The 19,425-nt window shown below is 39.0% G+C and overlaps 2 protein-coding genes across 12 annotated transcripts in view; both read left to right on the top strand.

The window, feature by feature from the left end:
- Positions 1–3,342, top strand: part of BDP1 (B double prime 1, subunit of RNA polymerase III transcription initiation factor IIIB) — a 53,834-nt gene extending 50,492 nt beyond the window's left edge. For all 10 annotated transcript variants that reach the window (XM_054186349.1, XM_054186350.1, XM_054186353.1 and 7 more), the window contains 2 exons: positions 303–540; positions 890–3,342. In XM_054186349.1, the coding sequence (XP_054042324.1) occupies positions 303–540; positions 890–1,018 (367 nt within the window). In that variant the 3' untranslated portion in view covers positions 1,019–3,342. The remainder of the gene's footprint in view (positions 1–302; positions 541–889) is intronic.
- Positions 3,343–3,967: 625 nt separating this feature from the next.
- MCCC2 (methylcrotonyl-CoA carboxylase subunit 2) overlaps positions 3,968–19,425 on the top strand; it is a 39,288-nt gene continuing 23,830 nt past the window's right edge. For both annotated transcript variants that reach the window (XM_054185778.1, XM_054185777.1), the window contains exons 1-6: positions 3,968–4,155; positions 8,430–8,496; positions 11,505–11,589; positions 11,844–11,945; positions 12,520–12,647; positions 14,701–14,813. In XM_054185778.1, the coding sequence (XP_054041753.1) occupies positions 4,024–4,155; positions 8,430–8,496; positions 11,505–11,589; positions 11,844–11,945; positions 12,520–12,647; positions 14,701–14,813 (627 nt within the window). In that variant the 5' untranslated portion in view covers positions 3,968–4,023. The remainder of the gene's footprint in view (positions 4,156–8,429; positions 8,497–11,504; positions 11,590–11,843; positions 11,946–12,519; positions 12,648–14,700; positions 14,814–19,425) is intronic.

Raw genomic sequence — 19,425 nt, 5'->3', positions numbered from 1 at the left:
CTTTCTGAAGATATGATAGCTTGTTACAGGCTCTGGCTTAGTAGCAAATAGTAGGTTCCTGTTCTCAGGGTTAGAGATTGTCAAGAGTCTCTGTAACTCTTTGAAAAACTCTTGTACCAGAATATTCAGTAATACAAAAGCCTTTCTCAGAATGACTTTTTGGGTTTTTTTCTTAAAATTTTCATAGATCTCAAGAGTTGTGTGTTTATTTCCTATGTAATGAATTAGATTCCTGTAATACAATTTACATCTTCCTTTTATGGAGCAATCCTATGACATCCTGACTGTACTTGTTTTAACAGGGGTGGACGAAAACCGTTGGGATTTTTATCTTTAATTTGCAAAAAAAGTAGTTCTGAGTCTGCAGAAGATACCAAAGGGAATAGAGGGAAGATCCAAAAGCCTCGGATTGTGACTCCAAAACGAAGTCTAAAAAAACTCACTCCATCGACTAAGGGTGATGCGGAATCTTGTTCCCTTTCCTCTACAAGCACATCATCTGTGGAGTATAAGAATGTAGCTGCTGATGCTGCAGTTATGGTATGTGTTTACTTTTGAATGGTGTTGCATTTTTGACACGTGCAGAAGAGAGAATGAATTGTTTCAGGAGTGGGTAGGTGGGTATGTAGTGTTTTGAGAGAGATATCTGCTCCAGTGAATAACTCCTGGCTTGTGCATGTCTAGGAAATACACAAAGGAGCTTGTGATTTTTCTCTGCATATGGATCTACTTATGCCCTGTTTTCAGTAAACTCTCAATTTTTTGGCTAAACTTCTTACCTAAATTGGAAGCTCAAGTGCATATATATACACACACATAAACATATACGCACACTCACACACAGAAACAGATTAAGACTGTTATGAGCAGCCTTTTCTTTTTCTATTAGGTTCCAAGTAATGAGCCCTCTGAGAAGCCACCCCTTTGCGCTAAGGATCAAGAGAAGGAAGAAGAGCCAACCAGAATCTCTGAGTATTTTTTTAGTGACATCTTTATGGAAGTGGATGATTCAGAATAGCAAATTTGCTTTATAAAAACCTGGGATCTGAAAGCTTGATGCAACAAGAAAAGAGTATTTTTAAAAAGTTCTGATTTGTTCTGATGTTCATTATGCCAGACTTACTGTCAGCCAAGCTGTTGACAATAAATTCCATAAAGATGAAACAGATTCCTTCTGAAGCAACCTAGATACTTTGAAAATGTTGACATCTGAACCACTACATTGATCTCACTGGACCAGACCACTGTCTGCTGGCTTATAGTTTCACTGGTTTAGAGGCTGATAATGGGTGCGTGACTATCTTCCAGAAAAGTGCAATGAAAAAATGCTTAATCTTGTGACAAGTATCCTTTTGAATTTTAATGCTAAGCCTTGTGGTACTGGTTATACAAGTTCTTTACTTCTTTTTGTGAAGTACGTTATATCAATGTGTTAGAAGGAGGAATAAACCTTTTATGTATAGTGTAATCTCTGTAGATCGGGACACAAATACTGGAAGTAGTGTAGTAAACACATAGATATGTTCAGCACTGCAGGTATTTGTATTAGCATCTCCAAATGACATATTTTTGTACGAGTTTTTTGATTACATAAATTAAAAGATCCTAGCCTGAAAAGCCAAATGGGTTTAGTTCCTTAAAAATGTATTGAGAACAACTGAAAAAACAGAACTTACTAAAAGATGCTACACAGTGTTAATCTTTGGAACTGTGTTATTGGAGTGGGAGGAAGAGGTTAATGTTTACTACTGTAAATGCTAATTTCCTTCTAAAGTTGAAAACAAGGGGATAGTTACCGTTTCTTTTCCTTGGCTTTATGTGTAGGTGTTTGTATCTCTGCTGACTTCCTTAGCTTCCCTGGTGCAAAGTAGCACAAAGAGATTGGATGTAAACCATGACTATACAGTGTGGTTGCTTTGAGGGTTTGCTGCTTTGAAGCAGTTGAATTTGAATGGTTTTCCTCATGTTGCATGTCTGCTTGTACTGTAACTTGCTATAAAATGCTGGTGTAGCTTTAGATTTTAGTATAATTTTTTACTTGCCTCATCAAGAATATTGGCTTGATGAGGTAACAAGGTTCATGCAGTCTCAAAGTCAGGTGGTCACTGAAAGATTCAATATTTATTGTAAAACTCCTTATTACACAAAAATGAGTGTGTAGGTTTAAGTAGTCTAAATTTTTCTCCTGTTACTTAATACCAGGAGGTACTTTTGCAAAACAAATTATTTATTACGAACGTGAAACCGATGTTTAAATGATATTGTTATGCTCTCAAGAAACATATCTTCAGCTTTGGACCGGATAATCATTTACTGGCAAATATTTTCATATAAATATCTAATTAATTTTGAGGTACTTGGTGCAGTTTGAGAATGTTTGCCTTTTCAGAAGTTATTGGCAAGGCTTCTGAAGGAGCATTTAAAATTTTGTCAATAAGGAAAAATACACAGATAAGCTACTGTTATTGCAAATTGCTACATTAGCAGGCCTCTGTCAATCAAGTGTCGCTAGCAGCAGCATCTTCTTGAGGTGATGAAAAGGGACCAACAGTCCCAGTGTAAAGTAACTTACTTGAAAGCATACTGTCAGCTCCTCTCCGCCCCAAAAAAACACCAAACACCATCACCAACAACAGTTTCTGTTCAGACAGTATCTTGTGCTTTGCCTAATCCATTTAACTTGAAATGTTTATCTAAATATTGTCTTACCATAAACCTTATGAAACAGAATAATCTATACATAAAGCTCCATGTATTGTTTATCTTGTAGATATTATTTTATGTATGCAAGTGTTTAGTTCCTGATACATGTGGCATGTTTAAATCACTTGCACTGATAGAGACTAAAAATAGATTTGTGGGGATTGGCTATAAAATAATTGCCCTAAGTATTTTCTGAGGTGATAACTATTCTACATTTAGTTGCATACATTTTAGCTTGCATTAATATTACAATGAAAAAAGACTCCACAACTCTTTCATTATGAAGATTTAAGGTGCCTTATCTACCTTGTTAATTGGGGCTACACATTTTTTTCCCTGCAGTAAATCACATGCACTTTGTTAGAGGAATTTTTTTTAAAGAACAAATTTAATTTGCGTAGGAATAAGACAACTTTGTGTTCTGTTTTGTGTATGAAAGTTTTATAATGGTGAAGAATGTAAGAAAAGATGGGTGAAATGTCAACGCCTGTTAGTTTAGCATTTTTACGAAGATGTGGCATAAGACTGCTTTGCTTAAAGAGTTGTCTGGCACCCTGTATCATCGCATATAAGCTTTCTGTTTCAAAGAAAGTAGTTGTATTCTGTATGTAAATTATGTGAATAAATTATTTTATATTACCTGTGTTTCCTGTTTCTTAGAATATCAGTTGCTGTTTCTAAATGCTCATAGGTGTAGTGAGCTAATGGAGGTGTGGGCTGAAGGAATGGCTTTCACAAGGGCTCTGCTGTCGTGTGTGTGGGTTTGTTGTAGAAAACAGGGCCGAATTGGTATCTGACCTCCCGGTGTTACCTCTTTGTAAATGCTGTAGCCGTGTTCAAAAACAAAGCAAAACCGGGATGCTGGAAAACTGCAAAGCTTTCTGACGAGGAAGCAACTCGAGCAAAGAGGTCAGGATTTTTAAAAATCTGCCCCTGTAGCATCTCTGCAGTTAATGACAGAACATTCCTAAGAAGGGCAAGGGCTTTTCGGAGTGATCCTGTCCAAAAAGTGAAGCATATGAACAAAATTCTTCCAAAAGGCGTTACCTGGCTCCTGGGGCCGCGGGGACCCAATGGAGCACGCAGTTGCAGGACAGGCTTTTTTTTTTTCTTTTTTTTTGGTTTTCCTTTTGCATTTTACGAGTTTAATCCTCAAAGTAACAGGCAGGACGGGAGAGGCAGGGGCCGGCAAGGCCGCGGCTGCCCGGCCCGGCCCAGCCCCGCCGCCCGAGCCCCGCTCTGCCCATTGGCTACGGCGAGGGGAGTGGCGGCGCGGGGCGCCTGGCTCGGGACGGCTCGGCTGGGCTCGGCGGGGCCGCCATGCTGCTGCTGGGCCCGCGGCGGCTGCTGGGCCCCTGGCGGTTGCTGTGCCGCGCCGCCGCCCGTCCCTACCATGGCGAGGCGGTGGCGGCGGTGGGCTCGCGTCCCGATGCGGGCTCCACGCTCTACCAGGTAGGCCGGGCCGCCGGGCCCGGCTCCGGCTCCCTCCGCCCGACGGGCCCCAAGGCCGCGGAGGGGAGGGAGGGAGGATCCGGCGGGCGGGGTCTGGGGGCGGGCAGCGGTGCCGAGCTCCCGGCAGCTGGGGCTGTCCGGGCCGCGGCGGCGCCTTGGCCTCCCTCCGCTTCCAGGCCTTAGTTGTGAGGGAGCCGCCGGTTGTTGAGGGGAGGCCCCGGCCCTGAGGGCTCGGGGTGGCTGTGGGACCTGGGCCCGGCGCGGGAGACCACGAACCCGGGTGACGTCGGCTCTGAGTGAAAGTCAATCAGCGCCATTTAATAACTAATATTACAGCAGGCATTTAATACGCTGGTACGTGGTAAACGTGGGCCTCTGAGCTGGCCCGAGGTCACCGTGCGCTCAGGCCAAGTCTCCCCCAGTCACGCTTCTTAAATGCCAAGTTCTGTTTATTTCATTGAGGTACCGCATAAAAAGAACGTCGGTTTGTACCATCACCTGCCTTATTATAGATTTTTTTTTACACCTTTTTTTTTTTTTTTAAATCAGAATGCCACCTTTTACTGTGTTTCAGTATTGAAGAGCTGATCTATATTGCGCTAATGAAGCGGAGACAGGGAGTTTGTGGGCGGTTGGAGGTGGTGTCTGATGATTTCAAAGTTGGAAATGTTCTTGTATTTGCAAATTGATTCCCGAGTTGAAGACAGGTGGAACGGTTTTAGAAAGTCATGGGCATGCCTTCAGAAAATGGGATACCAGGAGAAAGAATCATCTTTTGAGGAGGGATAAGTGGAATTACAGTTATCCTTACAGAGAGAACAGTAATTGTATCTGGTGTAATATGTTTTATTTTTAATGGACCACTATTAGTGTCATCACATTCAAGATAAAAATCCTGTTTACAATTAGGCTGAGAAAAACAGGGTTTTGGGTGTGGATCAAAACTGGTTGGAGGGCATGTGTTTGTTTTCAAATTTGTTCCAAGTAAAATATCACCCAGCAATTGAAGCAACAAGATGTGTTCTTATTGAAATAGTTCCGTTGGTTCTGTGTTTGGTTTTGCAGAAACGAAATTTTGGGTCAGAAGTTAGGTGACTGAAACATCTGTGAAATTTTAGTATGTGTACATATATACACACGTACAAAGCTTGTGTGTATGAAGTGTGTATATATATGTGTATGTTCATATTTTGCATACCAAAACCCCAAAGAGTAATATTTTAATAAATGTGTTTACTCAGCTAAGCTGTTGTGAGATTTGCATTTGTTTCTGTGTACCTTTCAATCTCAAAAAAAAAGGCAAGGCTTGGTAAAATAGCTAATAGTGTTAGTATTTGTTAGAAATAATTTATAGAGCACTGTAAGTGGATGTAGTGCTTTACAGACACAAAGAGCTGAGGTCCCTGCTGTAAGGCACTTAACCATCTGAAATAAAAGCAATACAGGGAGTAGTGCAAACACAAGAAGGCATAATGATACGTGATGAAGGTCTTGCCTTCTTTAGCTAATGTTTGCCTTTCTGGCTGTGAATTTAGCTAGACAGGCTGGCCTTCATAATGTAAACTGTCTTTCAAACCAGACAGGTAAAAATGTAATTTAAAAATGAGTGAGTGTAAATTCTGGAAAATAAAGGAAAATCTGTGTAAAGATTCCAATGATTAGCTCTTATGGCCACTTTGCTTGTGTAGCAGTAATTCAGTTAGCTCATGCAGTAACTGTAGGATTAGTCTGTAGAGTTTGCCTCTTGATTTTGCTTTAAAGTTCATAGAAGCCCTCTTGTTAATAATAGGATTTTATGGAACTTAATGGTGCAAGGGCCAGTTTCCAGGAAGAACTTGTGTCACTTCACTGGCCTTTGTGTCATTAATTAATGAAGAGCCCACGAATGGTGTGTTACAACTCGGACATTCGGTTCTGAGAGGAGCCTTTTCTGTGCGTATTCAAAACCTACAGTAAGATCTCAAGGCGTCTTTACTTTTCCTTTGTAAAGTATAATGATGATGTGTTCTGGTTAGAGGCATGAAAGATAAGGACAGAAAATAAGTGAATTTAAGCAACTCACATATTTGCGTACAATATTTTTTATAGGTTATCTAAAAAGTCCTTTCACAATTTTTCATGTAGAGTAGCTAAAGAAGCTACAGTGCTTTATTAATTCAGGATCTGATAAACAAGCTTATGATGGTGATTGCTCTGCCCCTTTTAATTTCCTCTGCCATTTTTAGTTACCTTTTTTTCCTATGTTAAAGGTGAGGTTTTAAGCTCAGTACTGTGTGCAAAAGGTGAATATATTTAGAGAAAACAGACTGTCTGAACAAGGAGAAATGGGGAAAATATGTTTATGTTAGTGCTGCAAAATGAGCCAGCTGGACAAGCTGAATGCTCACACATGCAATAAAATTGGGTGTTGTGACAACTGCAGATTTTTAAAAGTATGGAATGACAATGTCCGTTTTACAGATTTTTCACAGGGGAGAAAAGTGGACTTGTAAATAGGGTCTTTTGGAAAGGCTTAAAAGCAGGTTTTGTTTTCTTCAGTGCTGGCTGGGGTAGTGTGGCTGCAGTTACTGTTCATAGTCTCTCCTAGGACCAACAGAGTCAAATTAACAAGACATGGCTTGTTCTGTTCTTGTTCTTTTGGGATGCTGTGACAGTGGTAAAACTGCCAGTGGGTGGGTCATTGCAGTGTGATTTCACATGTTAGGAGGAAGAAAAACAGTCATAGAGGTAGGTGTTGGAGCTGTGCTTGTGGGTAGGGCAGGGAGACGGAGGATTAAGGTATCAAAAGAAATAGTCTGAAAGGGGAATAATGTGGTGGACATACTGATAGAGCCTTACAAGGGAGGGAGGAGATGCAGAAGTCTGGTGATCTCCTGTGCCACAGTAGTCGGGGGACTGTGAGATAGCACCACACATCAGAGAGACTTAGTTAACCAAGATCAGTATCTTGAGATGTGTTAGCTGTTGGCTAGCAACTGGGTAGTACAAAATTCATACAAGTGCAGGCTGTGAGCCATTTTGCAGATGGCACATGGTTAGAACATGGGGAATCCTTCCCAAGAGTCAGCAGAGGCTCAGGAATTGCACTTGGTGTTTCAGTGTGTCACCTTGATCTTGCTGGATGACCTCTAAATGCTCACCTTATAAAGGGAACTGTGTATACGAGCTGATAAAATTGCTAAGACCTGTTTTTACCTTCAATAGCGTATTTTTAATATATTTGTAGCAATTACAAAGGGGGTGAAATGTGTTCTTTTGAAAGTCTTACTGTGCGGCTAAAACAGTTTGAATGCGAGGTGCCTGTGTACGTTTTTATTTTCTTCCTGCTTTGCATCAGTGACTGAGACAGAGCTGAACAAATTGAACTGCAACACTTGTTGCTTCTACGGGAAACCTTAATTCTGAGTCTTCAAGTCCAAATATAACGAGTCACCAGATTTTTTTTTCTGTCAAAGTAGACTAACATCTTTTAAATACAAATTAAACACGGCAGTATGATTATTTTTTTTTTATGCAGCGGTTATCATGTTCTTCTATTGCAGTTACACTTTTCAAAGAGGTAACATAGCTCTTAATGCGTCTGAAAAAAACTAAGCTTGACTAATACCTTTTAATTCCTAAGAAACGGCAAAAAAACTACTGTAATGAACACACAGAGTTTTGGATAATTCTGATAGAAATTATAAGCTCACTACTATATCACTCATATTCAAAACTGAGAGTCTTTGTCTAAGAGGGCTGTTGGCAAGAAGACCAGAGTTCTTATTTCTTAAAAGCTTTGTTTTATCTTTATTTTCTACCTAAACAACAAGAATGTAGAAAGTGTTTGCCAAATTCTGTTTGGTCTAGGTCATTCATCTTCTGGTACAAGAGAGATAGCTGCACTTAATTTGAATCTGTGTGATGTTTTTTACAAAATTAGATTAAAAAAGCAAACAAACCTGTAACAAAAATTAACAAAACCTGAAAAATAGCACTTCAACTCTGTAATGACTAATTTTATTTTTGTTTATTAAATTTGGTACTAGTCTTTTACAATCCTAATGCACTCAGAGTTTTTGTGAAGCTTGTTCATTAAATGCTGTGGGATGCTTGAGGAAAGCCAGTACAGAGATAGAAATGTTATTACTTCAAAGACAATACAGAACCAGTATTTAATAAGGTAAAAATGGAATTTGGAAGGGAAATAAATCTTGTACTTTCTGTGTTTGTTTACTAAAAATAATACTGTCACTCTTGGTTAAACTTAAAATGCTGTTTTGTTCCCCACTTAGGAAAACTATGAACGAATGAAAGCACTGGTAACCGAGCTCCAAGAGCAAGCAGAAAAAATCAGATTAGGTAAGTGTAATAGTCTAGATTTTCAAACACTTTTTAAATTTGATCCAAAAAACAGTTTTGTTCTTTGAATTTTTTTCCCCTTTAATCAGTTCATTCAGATACGACATATTTGCTGGATTATAGTAGGCATACTGAAATGTTAGCTTATCTGTTCAAACCTAGATTTAGCGTCTTCTGCTAGTAGTAAATCTTAAAAGATTTACATCCAAGCTACTGGTTCAAAATTTAGGGTTTTTTTTAAGTAACTCAGGCTAGCTAGAAAAAATTTCTGTGTTTACCACAGTATCTAGTGTGTTAAGATACTTTTTGTTTGCCGGTTGAATATCAGAGCAATATCCTAATGCAAGCAAATCCATAAATTACTGGAAGCAGACATAAATGAAAGCAAAGCTGATTTAGTCAAACAGAAGATTAATTTCATTGCCAGAGAGGCAAAAAGTAAGCAAGTAGATAACAAAAACTGGGTATTCAGAGTCAGTTAATTTTTAATCAGTTAAGATCTTTGTAATCAATAGAATGTATGTTTCTAATGGCAATGTGTTTTAAAGTAGATAGGATTATTAATAAAAGGCTTTTACTGATACACTTTCCACTTCACCTGCTTCCTTGCTTCATGCACTGCTGCCTGCTTTTATAATAAATTGGTTTGGCAAATGTGCATCTGTTCAAGTTGCATGTTAGTCTCTTCATGTGCCAAGAGAATTTTCAGAGACCCTAGCTGCAGTTGTGCTGGCAAACAAAAGCAATTCTGTAATAGTTTAAAAGATTGAAGTCTGTGTTTCATCTTCTTGACTTGTAAGACTACCTGAATTAATTACAGTTGACTATAATTGATGGGGACAATAAAATGAAAATGGTTTATAAACGCTTAATTGTGCTGGCAGAGGTTTAGCATGCAGCTTTAATTCTCCACTTCTTGCCCATCATGATACTGTTTGTCTCTTCATATACTGTTTCTTACATAGTGCAGTTTCTTTCACAGCTTTGGAATGGAACACAGTTAAGGTTTTGTGCATAGTGTTTTTTCTTGCTTGCTGTGAAAAAAAGCTCCGAGATTTCCCGAGGAGATGCTGAAACCCATGAACGCTGTGTCTTTTACAGGTGTAGAGACTGTTCAGCAGTTCCCTATTTGACTCATGAACTAGTGATCATGGCCTTCTTCATTGCTACACGTGTTCCTGTTCTTGCCCATTACATGATAACAGGACAAGAACATGGCCCTCATCTTTCCTCCATCTCAGGGAGCTTTACCAGGATGTTAATACATCATTTTGAGTGATACCGATTGAGATTGCTTTGCCTGTCATTTAAGTATATGAGAATAATTCGGTACTTATGTTGAATACTTTTTAAGGATAAGTGCAACATCATCTTCTTTGTAAGAGCTGTCTTTCAGAGGATGAGCTCTTGCTTGAGGTCTTTGTAAGGCCTAATGTATACTTCATTCTTGATCTGTTACTTCAGTGGGGAGGGCTTTTGTGGACCCATATCCCATTTACCAAGTAATCCCCACCTGTGCAACAGGAAGATGGTCCCTGCCCCAAAGAATGTACAGGCTATGATAAATTACAACAGATGGATTTCTGATAGCAAGCACAAGAAGCAACAGAGGTACTTTTAGTCTCTGTGACTGGCAGCAATCATAGCACATCAGCAGTTACAGTGAGGTTTGCATAGACATTACTGTAAAGGAGAAATTAAGAAGGGATTTCAAATTAAATGCCTCCAGGTTTGTTTCATTGTCAGGGATGGTGCTTCTCACAGTCTACAGAATGGAGGCTAGTGTAGGATAAGGCAAACATCTTGATCTTGGAAGAGAAACGTTCAGTAGAATGGCAACAAGGCCTGGAGGGCAAGCATTTGTGATTTGTGTGTGAAGAGGGGGTGTGCACAGAGATGACAAAAGTCACAGGATGGAAAATTGTTTGTGCAGCATTAGTCTGGGTGTAAATGAGAAAGGCAAGATGGAGGTCAGAGAAAATGTTGTAGTTATCATGATGTGGGATATTGAGAACTTGGATGAGAGTATTAGCTCTGTGGGTGCATGTAAGAGGTTGTATCTTAAGAAACTTGTACAGAAGGAATTTGCAAGATTTAGACTTAGGCTGGATATACAGACCTAATGAACAGGCTGAATCAGAAATAAATTGTGTGCTTTCTGGCATACCTAACAGGTAGGAAATGATGCGCATAGTGATCAAGGAAGGGGGTGAGAGAAAGGGCTTGAAAGGTGGGCTTAAAAGATCTGTTTCAGTGATGCTTAGCTGACAAAGAAATCTTGAGATTTTGGGAGAAATGTCAGCAAAATAGCAGCTTCTTTATTTTGGACAGGGAAGACAATTTTAGAGTGATGAGGTGGATCAGTGATCTGTCTACACAGAGAGACAATGTTTGTATAAGCTGTTGTTATAAAGAGGCTGAGTGTGTCAACAAATCTTACATATTGAATGACACAAAGCTCTAGAGAGCAAAAGATATGATTTAGAATGACCTCAAGTAAAGGGCTGAAGTGAAGCAAAGATAAACTTGATATTAAATGCTATGTGTCTGAACTCTGCTTACAGTTTCGGAGTGATCTGAGGGAATGAATCCAGATTGTGTTGTCTTTCAAGATTGGATTCAGCATACCTATTTTGAAACAAATTTGGGGAATAGTATTTTTTGTAGTTCTTACCGCTGTGCTTTTGTCTGTATGTTTGTGCTTTGAGCCTTTCTGTCCATTGCCAAGCAGTGGAGGAAAGTTTCAGACAACTGTGTTTATTAAAGTCTTTACCTCAAGACTAACTATAAAAATGAGGAGGAAAATGGAGTAGATTCTGAAAAGCAAGCGTTTTTATCAATACCTTAAATCTGTTTGAAGTGGAAACCATTATTTATTAAATTCATTATTAAGATCCATACTTCAAAAACTGGAAACTCATCAGTGCTTCCATTCTAAGTTTTAATATAAGTGGTGATTTATCTATCTGTGTCCATAGTAAATCTAGGAATTTACTACTGTATTACAGGAGGTGGAGAAAAAGCTCGTAAGCTTCACACATCAAGAGGAAAGCTGTTACCCAGAGAGAGAATTGACAGGCTTATTGATCCCGGGTAGGTACTTCTGTTTTTAAAAAACACTTCAGGTTCTCTTTTGTGGGTAATTACTGCAGCAGGCTTCTCGGCTCTTTAGTTTCCATAAATGCTGGCAAATAACACAGTTGAAATTTTACAGAAGCGTTCTTCGAAATGCTCATGTCTCTTAAAAAAAAAAATCTCATTTTTAAAAATTTAACCTTCTAAATGAGATTCAGTAGCAAATATGGCCAGTTCCTTTTTTAAATTGTGTTATATTTGTCATTATTCAGGTCTCCCTTCTTGGAGTTCTCCCAGTTTGCAGGTTACCAGTTGTATGGTAATGAAGAGGTACCGGCAGGAGGGATTATCACAGGCATTGGACGAGTATCTGGGTGAGAGTTACCAATGATCTACATTACTGATGATATGAAAAGGAAGAAGGTATCTTTTTTTTCAGTTTCTAGTGTTAAGCTGTTAGCATTTTTAGTGTTTAATTTCTGACACCCAAAGAATCAACAAAGTTAGTATCTTAATTTGTTCAGTCTTAGCTAAAATGAAGTGACTTTACGTATTTTTTTAGCTAGTGTGTCCCATACTAAAGCAGAATACACATAGAGTTTCTGCTGTCCGATGAAGGAAAGAGATTAGTGCACCTGTAAGGCAATTTTCAAGAAATAGGACAGCATTCTAGGCTAAGAATTAGTTTTGCTCACTAAAAGTACCTCCAAGATTATTGTTGGAATTAAATATGATGCTATACAGCATTATTTTAGGGAGTTAAGGGACTGAAACAGGACATCGTAGTGCTGAGAATGCTGTTGCAATGTGCGTTGAAGGAGTGCTGGTGAGGAGGGGTCTTCTTGAGCATCAGGGCTTTGAGTCCTTGGCATGTTCTAGTTCTTAACCAACAAACATGCTTCCTCATTAGCAATACTTCTCTCTCTCATAAACTTGTTTTATTTTTAGGGTGGAATGCTTGATTGTCGCTAATGATGCAACTGTCAAAGGTGGTACCTATTATCCCATCACAGTTAAGAAACATTTACGTGCTCAAGAAATTGCAATGCAAAATCATCTCCCTTGCCTATATTTGGGTAAGTCCCACTGCAGAAATAGCAAATGTCCTGTGTTAAAGGCAGCTCAGGATCTCTACATAAGACACTGTTTCTTTAAATAAATGTTGCTGAGACTGATGTGTCCCCAGATTTGACTAACCAGGTATGTATTTTAGACACACATATTCAAATGAATTTTCATCAATACTGTGTTAGATCTACAGATTGGTGGCAATTCTTAACCTAGAGGGTACCTATAGCTTCTCAGCACCATCTTCTGCAGTGCTGTAGGGCTCAGTTCATAAGAAACAGATACAACTGTGCCATTGTATCACTTCTTTCTTATTGCTTTCCCTTCTGTCATGCTTGAGCAATCCATCCTATAGTCTCAACCAGTCTTAATTCAAATTACAGTTTAAAACAAAAAAAAGAGTTCCTTTGCCTCTTGGTGGAGTATGTAGCTGTATGAGAGACCATACCAAAGAAATAAAAAAAGTATCAGTGCCAAAAGTGTCAATAATAGTTTGGATCAATAGATTTTTACAATTTGTGATGAATTTTACTGAAGCAGAAATTTCTTTGTGTATTATTTTGCATTTTGAGTTTAGTCTATTAAATCAGTATTTTGTGAGATCTTCATGTAAGTTTTACTTATGTATACTTTTATTAAGATTAAGATCAGACAGCCAAATGTCTTTAGTACATTAGAGGTAGTATTTTCTTAGCCTGATTTTGTAAAAATACAAGAGCTTTCTGCCAGTGTCTACCTTTTAGCCTCAATTCCCAATCTAATAACTTTTGAATCCATTAACAAATTTCAGCCAGTTTTGACAGAGGGATTTAAGAGAGTGTGTATTCCTGTGGATTTTGTTTAAGTTAGCATCAGAGGAGAAAGACCCTTCTACTGTCTCCATTTAAAAAATAGGGTGGGTTAGTCCTCATTTGTTCTGCTTGGCAGCTTACATAGCAGCTGAGAGGCATTAGTTGGTTTGCGGGTCAGGATTGTTGTGCTAGTTAAATAGTTAACATAATTGTAGGTCCTGGCCAGCATAAGCATTTGTAATTTCTTGCCCTGCTGGCAGGCCAAACATGCAAAGAATACCAAGAGAAGGATTAGGAGAAATGTGAACTTGAAAGTACTGGTGGAGTGAATACAGGGACGGTGTGGTGAGGACTTTGTGTGATTGTCATACTGCAATGGAAGGAGTCTTGGAGGCAAGGGAATGGCTAGGTTTTATCTTAGTTATAATAAACAGAAGAAACTTAGCTTTGCTGTTTGCAAAACAACTGTATGATTTTTTTAGTCTGAATTATCAGCAAATTCTATCTGTTCAGACAACGCTTATTTTTTTAGTAAGTTATCAGTGAGCAATTGCATGTGATTCTACTGTTTTAAGATCTTACGGAATGAGGAACTGTGGGACATAGATATGCCTTTGAAACAAAAGTTTAATTTTTTATTCAACCTTTGAGAAGTATACTCCCTGTATATACACTGCTCATCACTCAAACCTGGTGAGTTATTTTACCTTTGCAACTTCTGTACCTGGGCTTGTTTCAGTTCATTTCAGTTGTGTGATCATGAGGGAGTGTTTTGTAGTCAGTCAGCACTTTGCTGATGTAATTTTCATGCCATTTGAACTGCCTTTTCCCTCAGTGATAGCCGCCTAGGTGTTAATTTTGATGTGGATACCTGAGGCCCTTTCTCACCGAGTCAGTCACTGGTGTGGACATTTTCTCTTGTGTTCAGGGATGGCTCATTTCACTACACCAGGCTGGAGTTTGTCTAGTTGCTGGAGTTGATGCTGTTTTGGGAGAGCGGTTCTGCAAGGGCAGGGGAAAGAATCAAAACCCTGCTTTACAGGAGGGCAGCATGGACATTTTCAAATTTCAAATTTTCACATTTTTTTTTCCAGAAGAATATCCTAATATACCTAAAGTCATGGAAATACATATAGTGTTAGTGATAGCAGTTGCTGTATATTTTAAGTAATGTGCAGATACTTTACCAACAACTTAAGTATATCACAAGTTCACAGTTAAGTATATTAACAAGTTCAAAGACATGTTAATACATTTTCATTCACTCCAGTTGATTCAGGAGGAGCAAATTTGCCTCGGCAAGCAGAAGTATTTCCAGATCGAGATCATTTTGGCCGTATTTTCTACAATCAAGCAGTCATGTCCTCACAAGGAATTCCACAGGTAATTTCCTTTTACTTAAGAATGAAATGTACTAATTAGGTTTTTTTTGTTTTCTGCCTTTATCTGGCTTCGAGGCTTGTACCTATGCTTTGTTTTTGACAGCAGTGGGTTGTGTTGACCCGATGGCCCAGTCTGGGAGTTGGAGGCACTGTAAACACAGTTAACTGTCCACAAAAAGTCATTATAGTTTAGAAGAAGCTGTCTTATTTCTTGGCCCTAGTGTTAATAACATGACCTACCTGCTCCTGTCTTGGAGTGGGAGAAGAAGGGACTTGACAACATAGTATGTAGGGCCATGTGAAGAAGTGCTAGGAAATCTCTTGGAACAGTTGATTATTCTGCATCAGTGTTGTAAATGTGAGGACCCACTTGATGATGGCTAGTAAATGAGACGTGCTTTCTATTAACAGGTGTATGCGTATATTTATATATCCATTTTGTACATTGATGTTCTGTATGGTAAAAGTGCCCTGACAGTGAGGTTATTTTCTAATGCATTAATGATGCATAGAATTACTGTTAGTCACAGTTCCTGGATTTAGAAGTGGTTTTGTGTTTCAGGAGTGCGTTGGGGTCAGTTTTTTGACGCAGGTGGCGTGCTAGGGGAGGTGCACTTCTGGATCTGTTACTCATGAAGAATGAGCACGTGACTGCTGATGGCGGCTTTGGCTGCAGTGAAAGTGGAAGGCAGAGTATAAGGTCTCAATGGAGGTGAGCAAGGCAGGTAGCAGGATAAAGACCCTGGTCTTCAGGAGAGTAGTCTTGGGCTTGCTAAGGGAATTGTCAGCAGGGACCTGTGAGAGCCTCCCAGGGAGCGCAGAGTCATCCATGGTCTATGAAGATAACCTCCAAATAAAGGAACGTTCCGGGAAAGCAGACAACCAGGTCATTCTTGCAGAATTGCTGTCTAGTCAGTCAGCTCCCAGCCTCTTCGTATGGTTACATAGCCCTCTGCTATGTCTGTCGCTTTCTGTTCTTCCTACAGAAAGTGTTCCATATCTTTGATGGTCCTACTTTATCTTCTGTAAACTTTTCCCAGGTCTTGTTATATATTTTTTGAGATCAGGGAGCCTGACTGCACTACTCAATATGTCAGCTGGTGATTGATATATATATATATATATAAAAAAATAGCATAGTGGTATACATTATTCTCTTTTCTATTGCTTTGCTGGTAGTTACTAATGTTCTAATTTTTTTGACTTCTGGGCTGGTGATTTTCACTGAATTATCTTAATTTCAAGACCCTGCTCCTGGGTGTAGTTGTCAGTTCAATGCCTATCACTTTAAATTGGCTGGATGAAAGAAGGTGAAGGAAATTTTCAGGATATTCTACCTGAGAAGAAAAATTGGTTTGAACAGTAGGCTTGGAAGTAGGTGTTGGAACCTCAAGCAGAGTAAGTGTTTAGCTTACTTGCTGTTTCATCTGAGTACTGTCATGGAAGTATTTCATCACTGTATTGTTTTGACATACTTGACTGTTGAACTCATCATTAATGTAAAGTGGAAATAGTTTATTTTCTTCATTCTTACCAACATCTGTCATTGAGAGGCGTGGCTGGGCTGAAACCAGTGCTATTTATTCTCTGTGAGAAGCTGTGCTTGTTTGAATCTCCTAGTCCAAAGGGAGGATGCGGAAGCTAATACTTCCTTCCACTGTGCAGCAGATGCACTGGTCAAGGATACAGTATTCCACGTGACTCCTACTTACATGGCAGACATTGGCTTTGCATGATTTCTGAGGAAACATTTGTTACCTTGATACCTTTTTGGCACATTTTGGAAGCAAGTCAGGCTTCAAATCTTCAACCATCTTTTCAATACCAAAGAATCCTGAAATCCAAGGCCTCTAGAGAAATCCAAGGCTGAAGATTCCAACAACACACTAAATCCTTTTAGAAAGTCTGCCATAGTTTAACTTCTGCAGTTCTTTCCAACATAAAAGTGGAGCAATTGTAGTGATTAGCTAGGTCTCCAGAGGAAAATCACTGTTTAGTTAGAACAAAAATGTTTAGGAAAAAAGACTGTTCATAAGCTGGCCATCCAGTGGAGTCACTGATAGGTCTAGGTTGTACTTTAGATTTATATGTGTTGTCGTGGTTTGGCCTCAGCCGGCAACAAAGAGCCACGTGCCGCTCGCTCAGGCCTTCCCGATACAGGAAGAATCAGAAGAAAAGGCAAGACTCTTGGGTTGGGACAAAGGCAGTTTAACAGAACAGCAAAGGGAACATGCAAACAACAGCAATAACACGGACAGAGGCATATACAAACACGATTACGGGACCGCCGCTCACCGACCGGACCCGGGACGCCCCAGCCCGCTCCGAGCGGCGACTTCCTGCCCCCTCCCCCGGCAGCTCAGGGCGGGCATGGCTCACAGGGCATGGGATACCAGGGAAAATTAACCCTATCCCCGCCGGAACCAGGACATGTGTGAATAAAATTGGTTCCAGCATTTTTGTTGAACAGCAAGTGTCAAAGGAGACAGTCACTGGGCTGTTTTGCTGAATTATCTTTTTAGGAGAAGTTTTGGTAAACCTTATTTTTCCTAGAGCCTCCAATCATTATCTGGTATGGGAGTAGTGATTTTTAGATGTTATGTAATGATGAATATGTAAACTCAGTTTGCAAGGCTGAAATTACTGTCATTAGGCAGGACGTTTCTAGATATGCCTGTCTCTGAAGTCATGCAGGTGTTTTCCTGAATATCTTGAAACAACTTTAATGTATTTGTAAAGTTCCTTATAAAGTTGATTTTTTTTTTTTATTTCAATTACCATATAGTCTTAAGAGTAGCATTGTACTCCTATATAATAAAAACTAAGTGTAGGAAAGATTTTTCCTTTTAATAAAACACAATTTTGCTTGGTATGACACTGGTGAAAGTTTAGCTTTCTTAAAATATTTATGGTAGACTGGGAAAAACATTTACTGAAGTACTTCCTTCATTTAAAGGTTTTAATACAGGTGTACTTTGTTTGGGAGGTGTTTCTATCCTTTGTGTCATTTCAAAAAGGCACTATTAACATCTGTAAATCTGTGCTAACAGACTGTGGTAGCAAGAATCATGTTCCCTGTTTGAGAGGGTGTTTCATTAGGAAATGGTGTTAGGAAATTATGCTTCCTCTGATTTCCATTCTGGTTAATTTTTCTGAAATGGGAGTCTGGGTGCTGCTAGTTTTTTACCTGCTATTCTGTGTTATGGCCATCCTGAAGGTCTGTTTCAGCAGCTCATCAGCCCTTCTCAATTTTGCCCTTAAAGTGTTTGCTTTTTTGTTTGCTTTTTTTTTTCTCCAGTTGCCTATGTTGCTTTTAATTTCCCCCTCCACTTTTACCTGTGACTAATTTATTATACTCCTACTGCAGCTTTAAATTGCGTTGATGTCTGTATGGCTGTGAATCAGAAAGCTGTGATTAGCTTCTAATTAGTCGTTTCCTAAGCTCTTTCACACTCATATGCTGCATGGATACAACGGAGAGCTGATCAGTGGGTATGAAATACTGTATGTGCATTCAGAAATGTTGGGTTGTATTGCACTGTTGAGTAATTTCCTATGCAGTTATTCAAAGAATCGAGTCAGGAAGTAGGACATTAGTTGGGAATTTTAGGTTGTACTATTTGACAGGTAAATTTTGGTTTTTCCAGTATATACATATTCCAATCTATGTATTGGAAAAAGTAACACCCAAGTTAAAGTTTAAATGCAGGCACGTTTTTCAGAATAAGCATGGTAAAATTAAGAGTAGGAAAACCCCACAAATCGTGGGGAAAAAAATCAAATGAACTTTTTCTGCAAGTTTCTCCCATTTCTAGAGGCTTATGTTATCTTTGTATTTACCAGGAGGTATTTTATTAAATGCACAACAGAAATGCTGCAGATTAATCATGTGACTCTGAATATAGTTTAAGAAACTGAAAACTGTTTGCTGAAAAAGCTGTTTGATTTGATGATAGCAGGTTGGCGTAGTTCATCTACTCCTGCTTTAGATACAGGTAATGTGATTTGAAAGTTTTACTTCTGTGTGCTGTTTTCTATTAAGAGAAAACATGAAATGATCATTTAACACAGAACACTACTCGATGTAGCTTTAGAAATATTTCCCAACAAATATAACACAAAATAAATTATTTTGTGCGGATCTTTTTTTGTAATTGTGAAAGAAAGTGTTTCTTCTTGGCTGCCTTTTTTATATGAGTATTCCATTTCTTCTGCATTACAAGCTGTTTTGAAAGGGTCTTTGGAAGAGCTCCCCTGGAGGAGAAGTTAAGTGAGAAACTTCACTTTCAGGAACATATACTGCTACAGTATTGATCATATCTGGGGTCAAGTCAGTTCTGTAAAAGTGTCACCAAAATATTACTGATAGAATATTTTCATTGGGTAGATGTTCATCTCAAAATTAGGCAAAACGGTGAGGCAGAGATTATTCATGCTAAAGCCTATAACGAGATACTCAGCACACCTTGAAGGGGCAGAGTTAATTAGTTGATCCATTGAAAAACTGAGGTTACATACTAGTAGATGTGAGGAATTATCTTCAAAGGATTAATACATGGGTGAAATTATGCCAATAAGCAATAACTCTGACTTAAGGGTAAATACCAGGAGCA

This window comes from Rissa tridactyla, chromosome Z, assembly GCF_028500815.1.
Source record: "Rissa tridactyla isolate bRisTri1 chromosome Z, bRisTri1.patW.cur.20221130, whole genome shotgun sequence".
NCBI lineage: Eukaryota > Metazoa > Chordata > Aves > Charadriiformes > Laridae > Rissa > Rissa tridactyla.
This window is presented reverse-complemented; position numbering and strand designations above follow the sequence as displayed.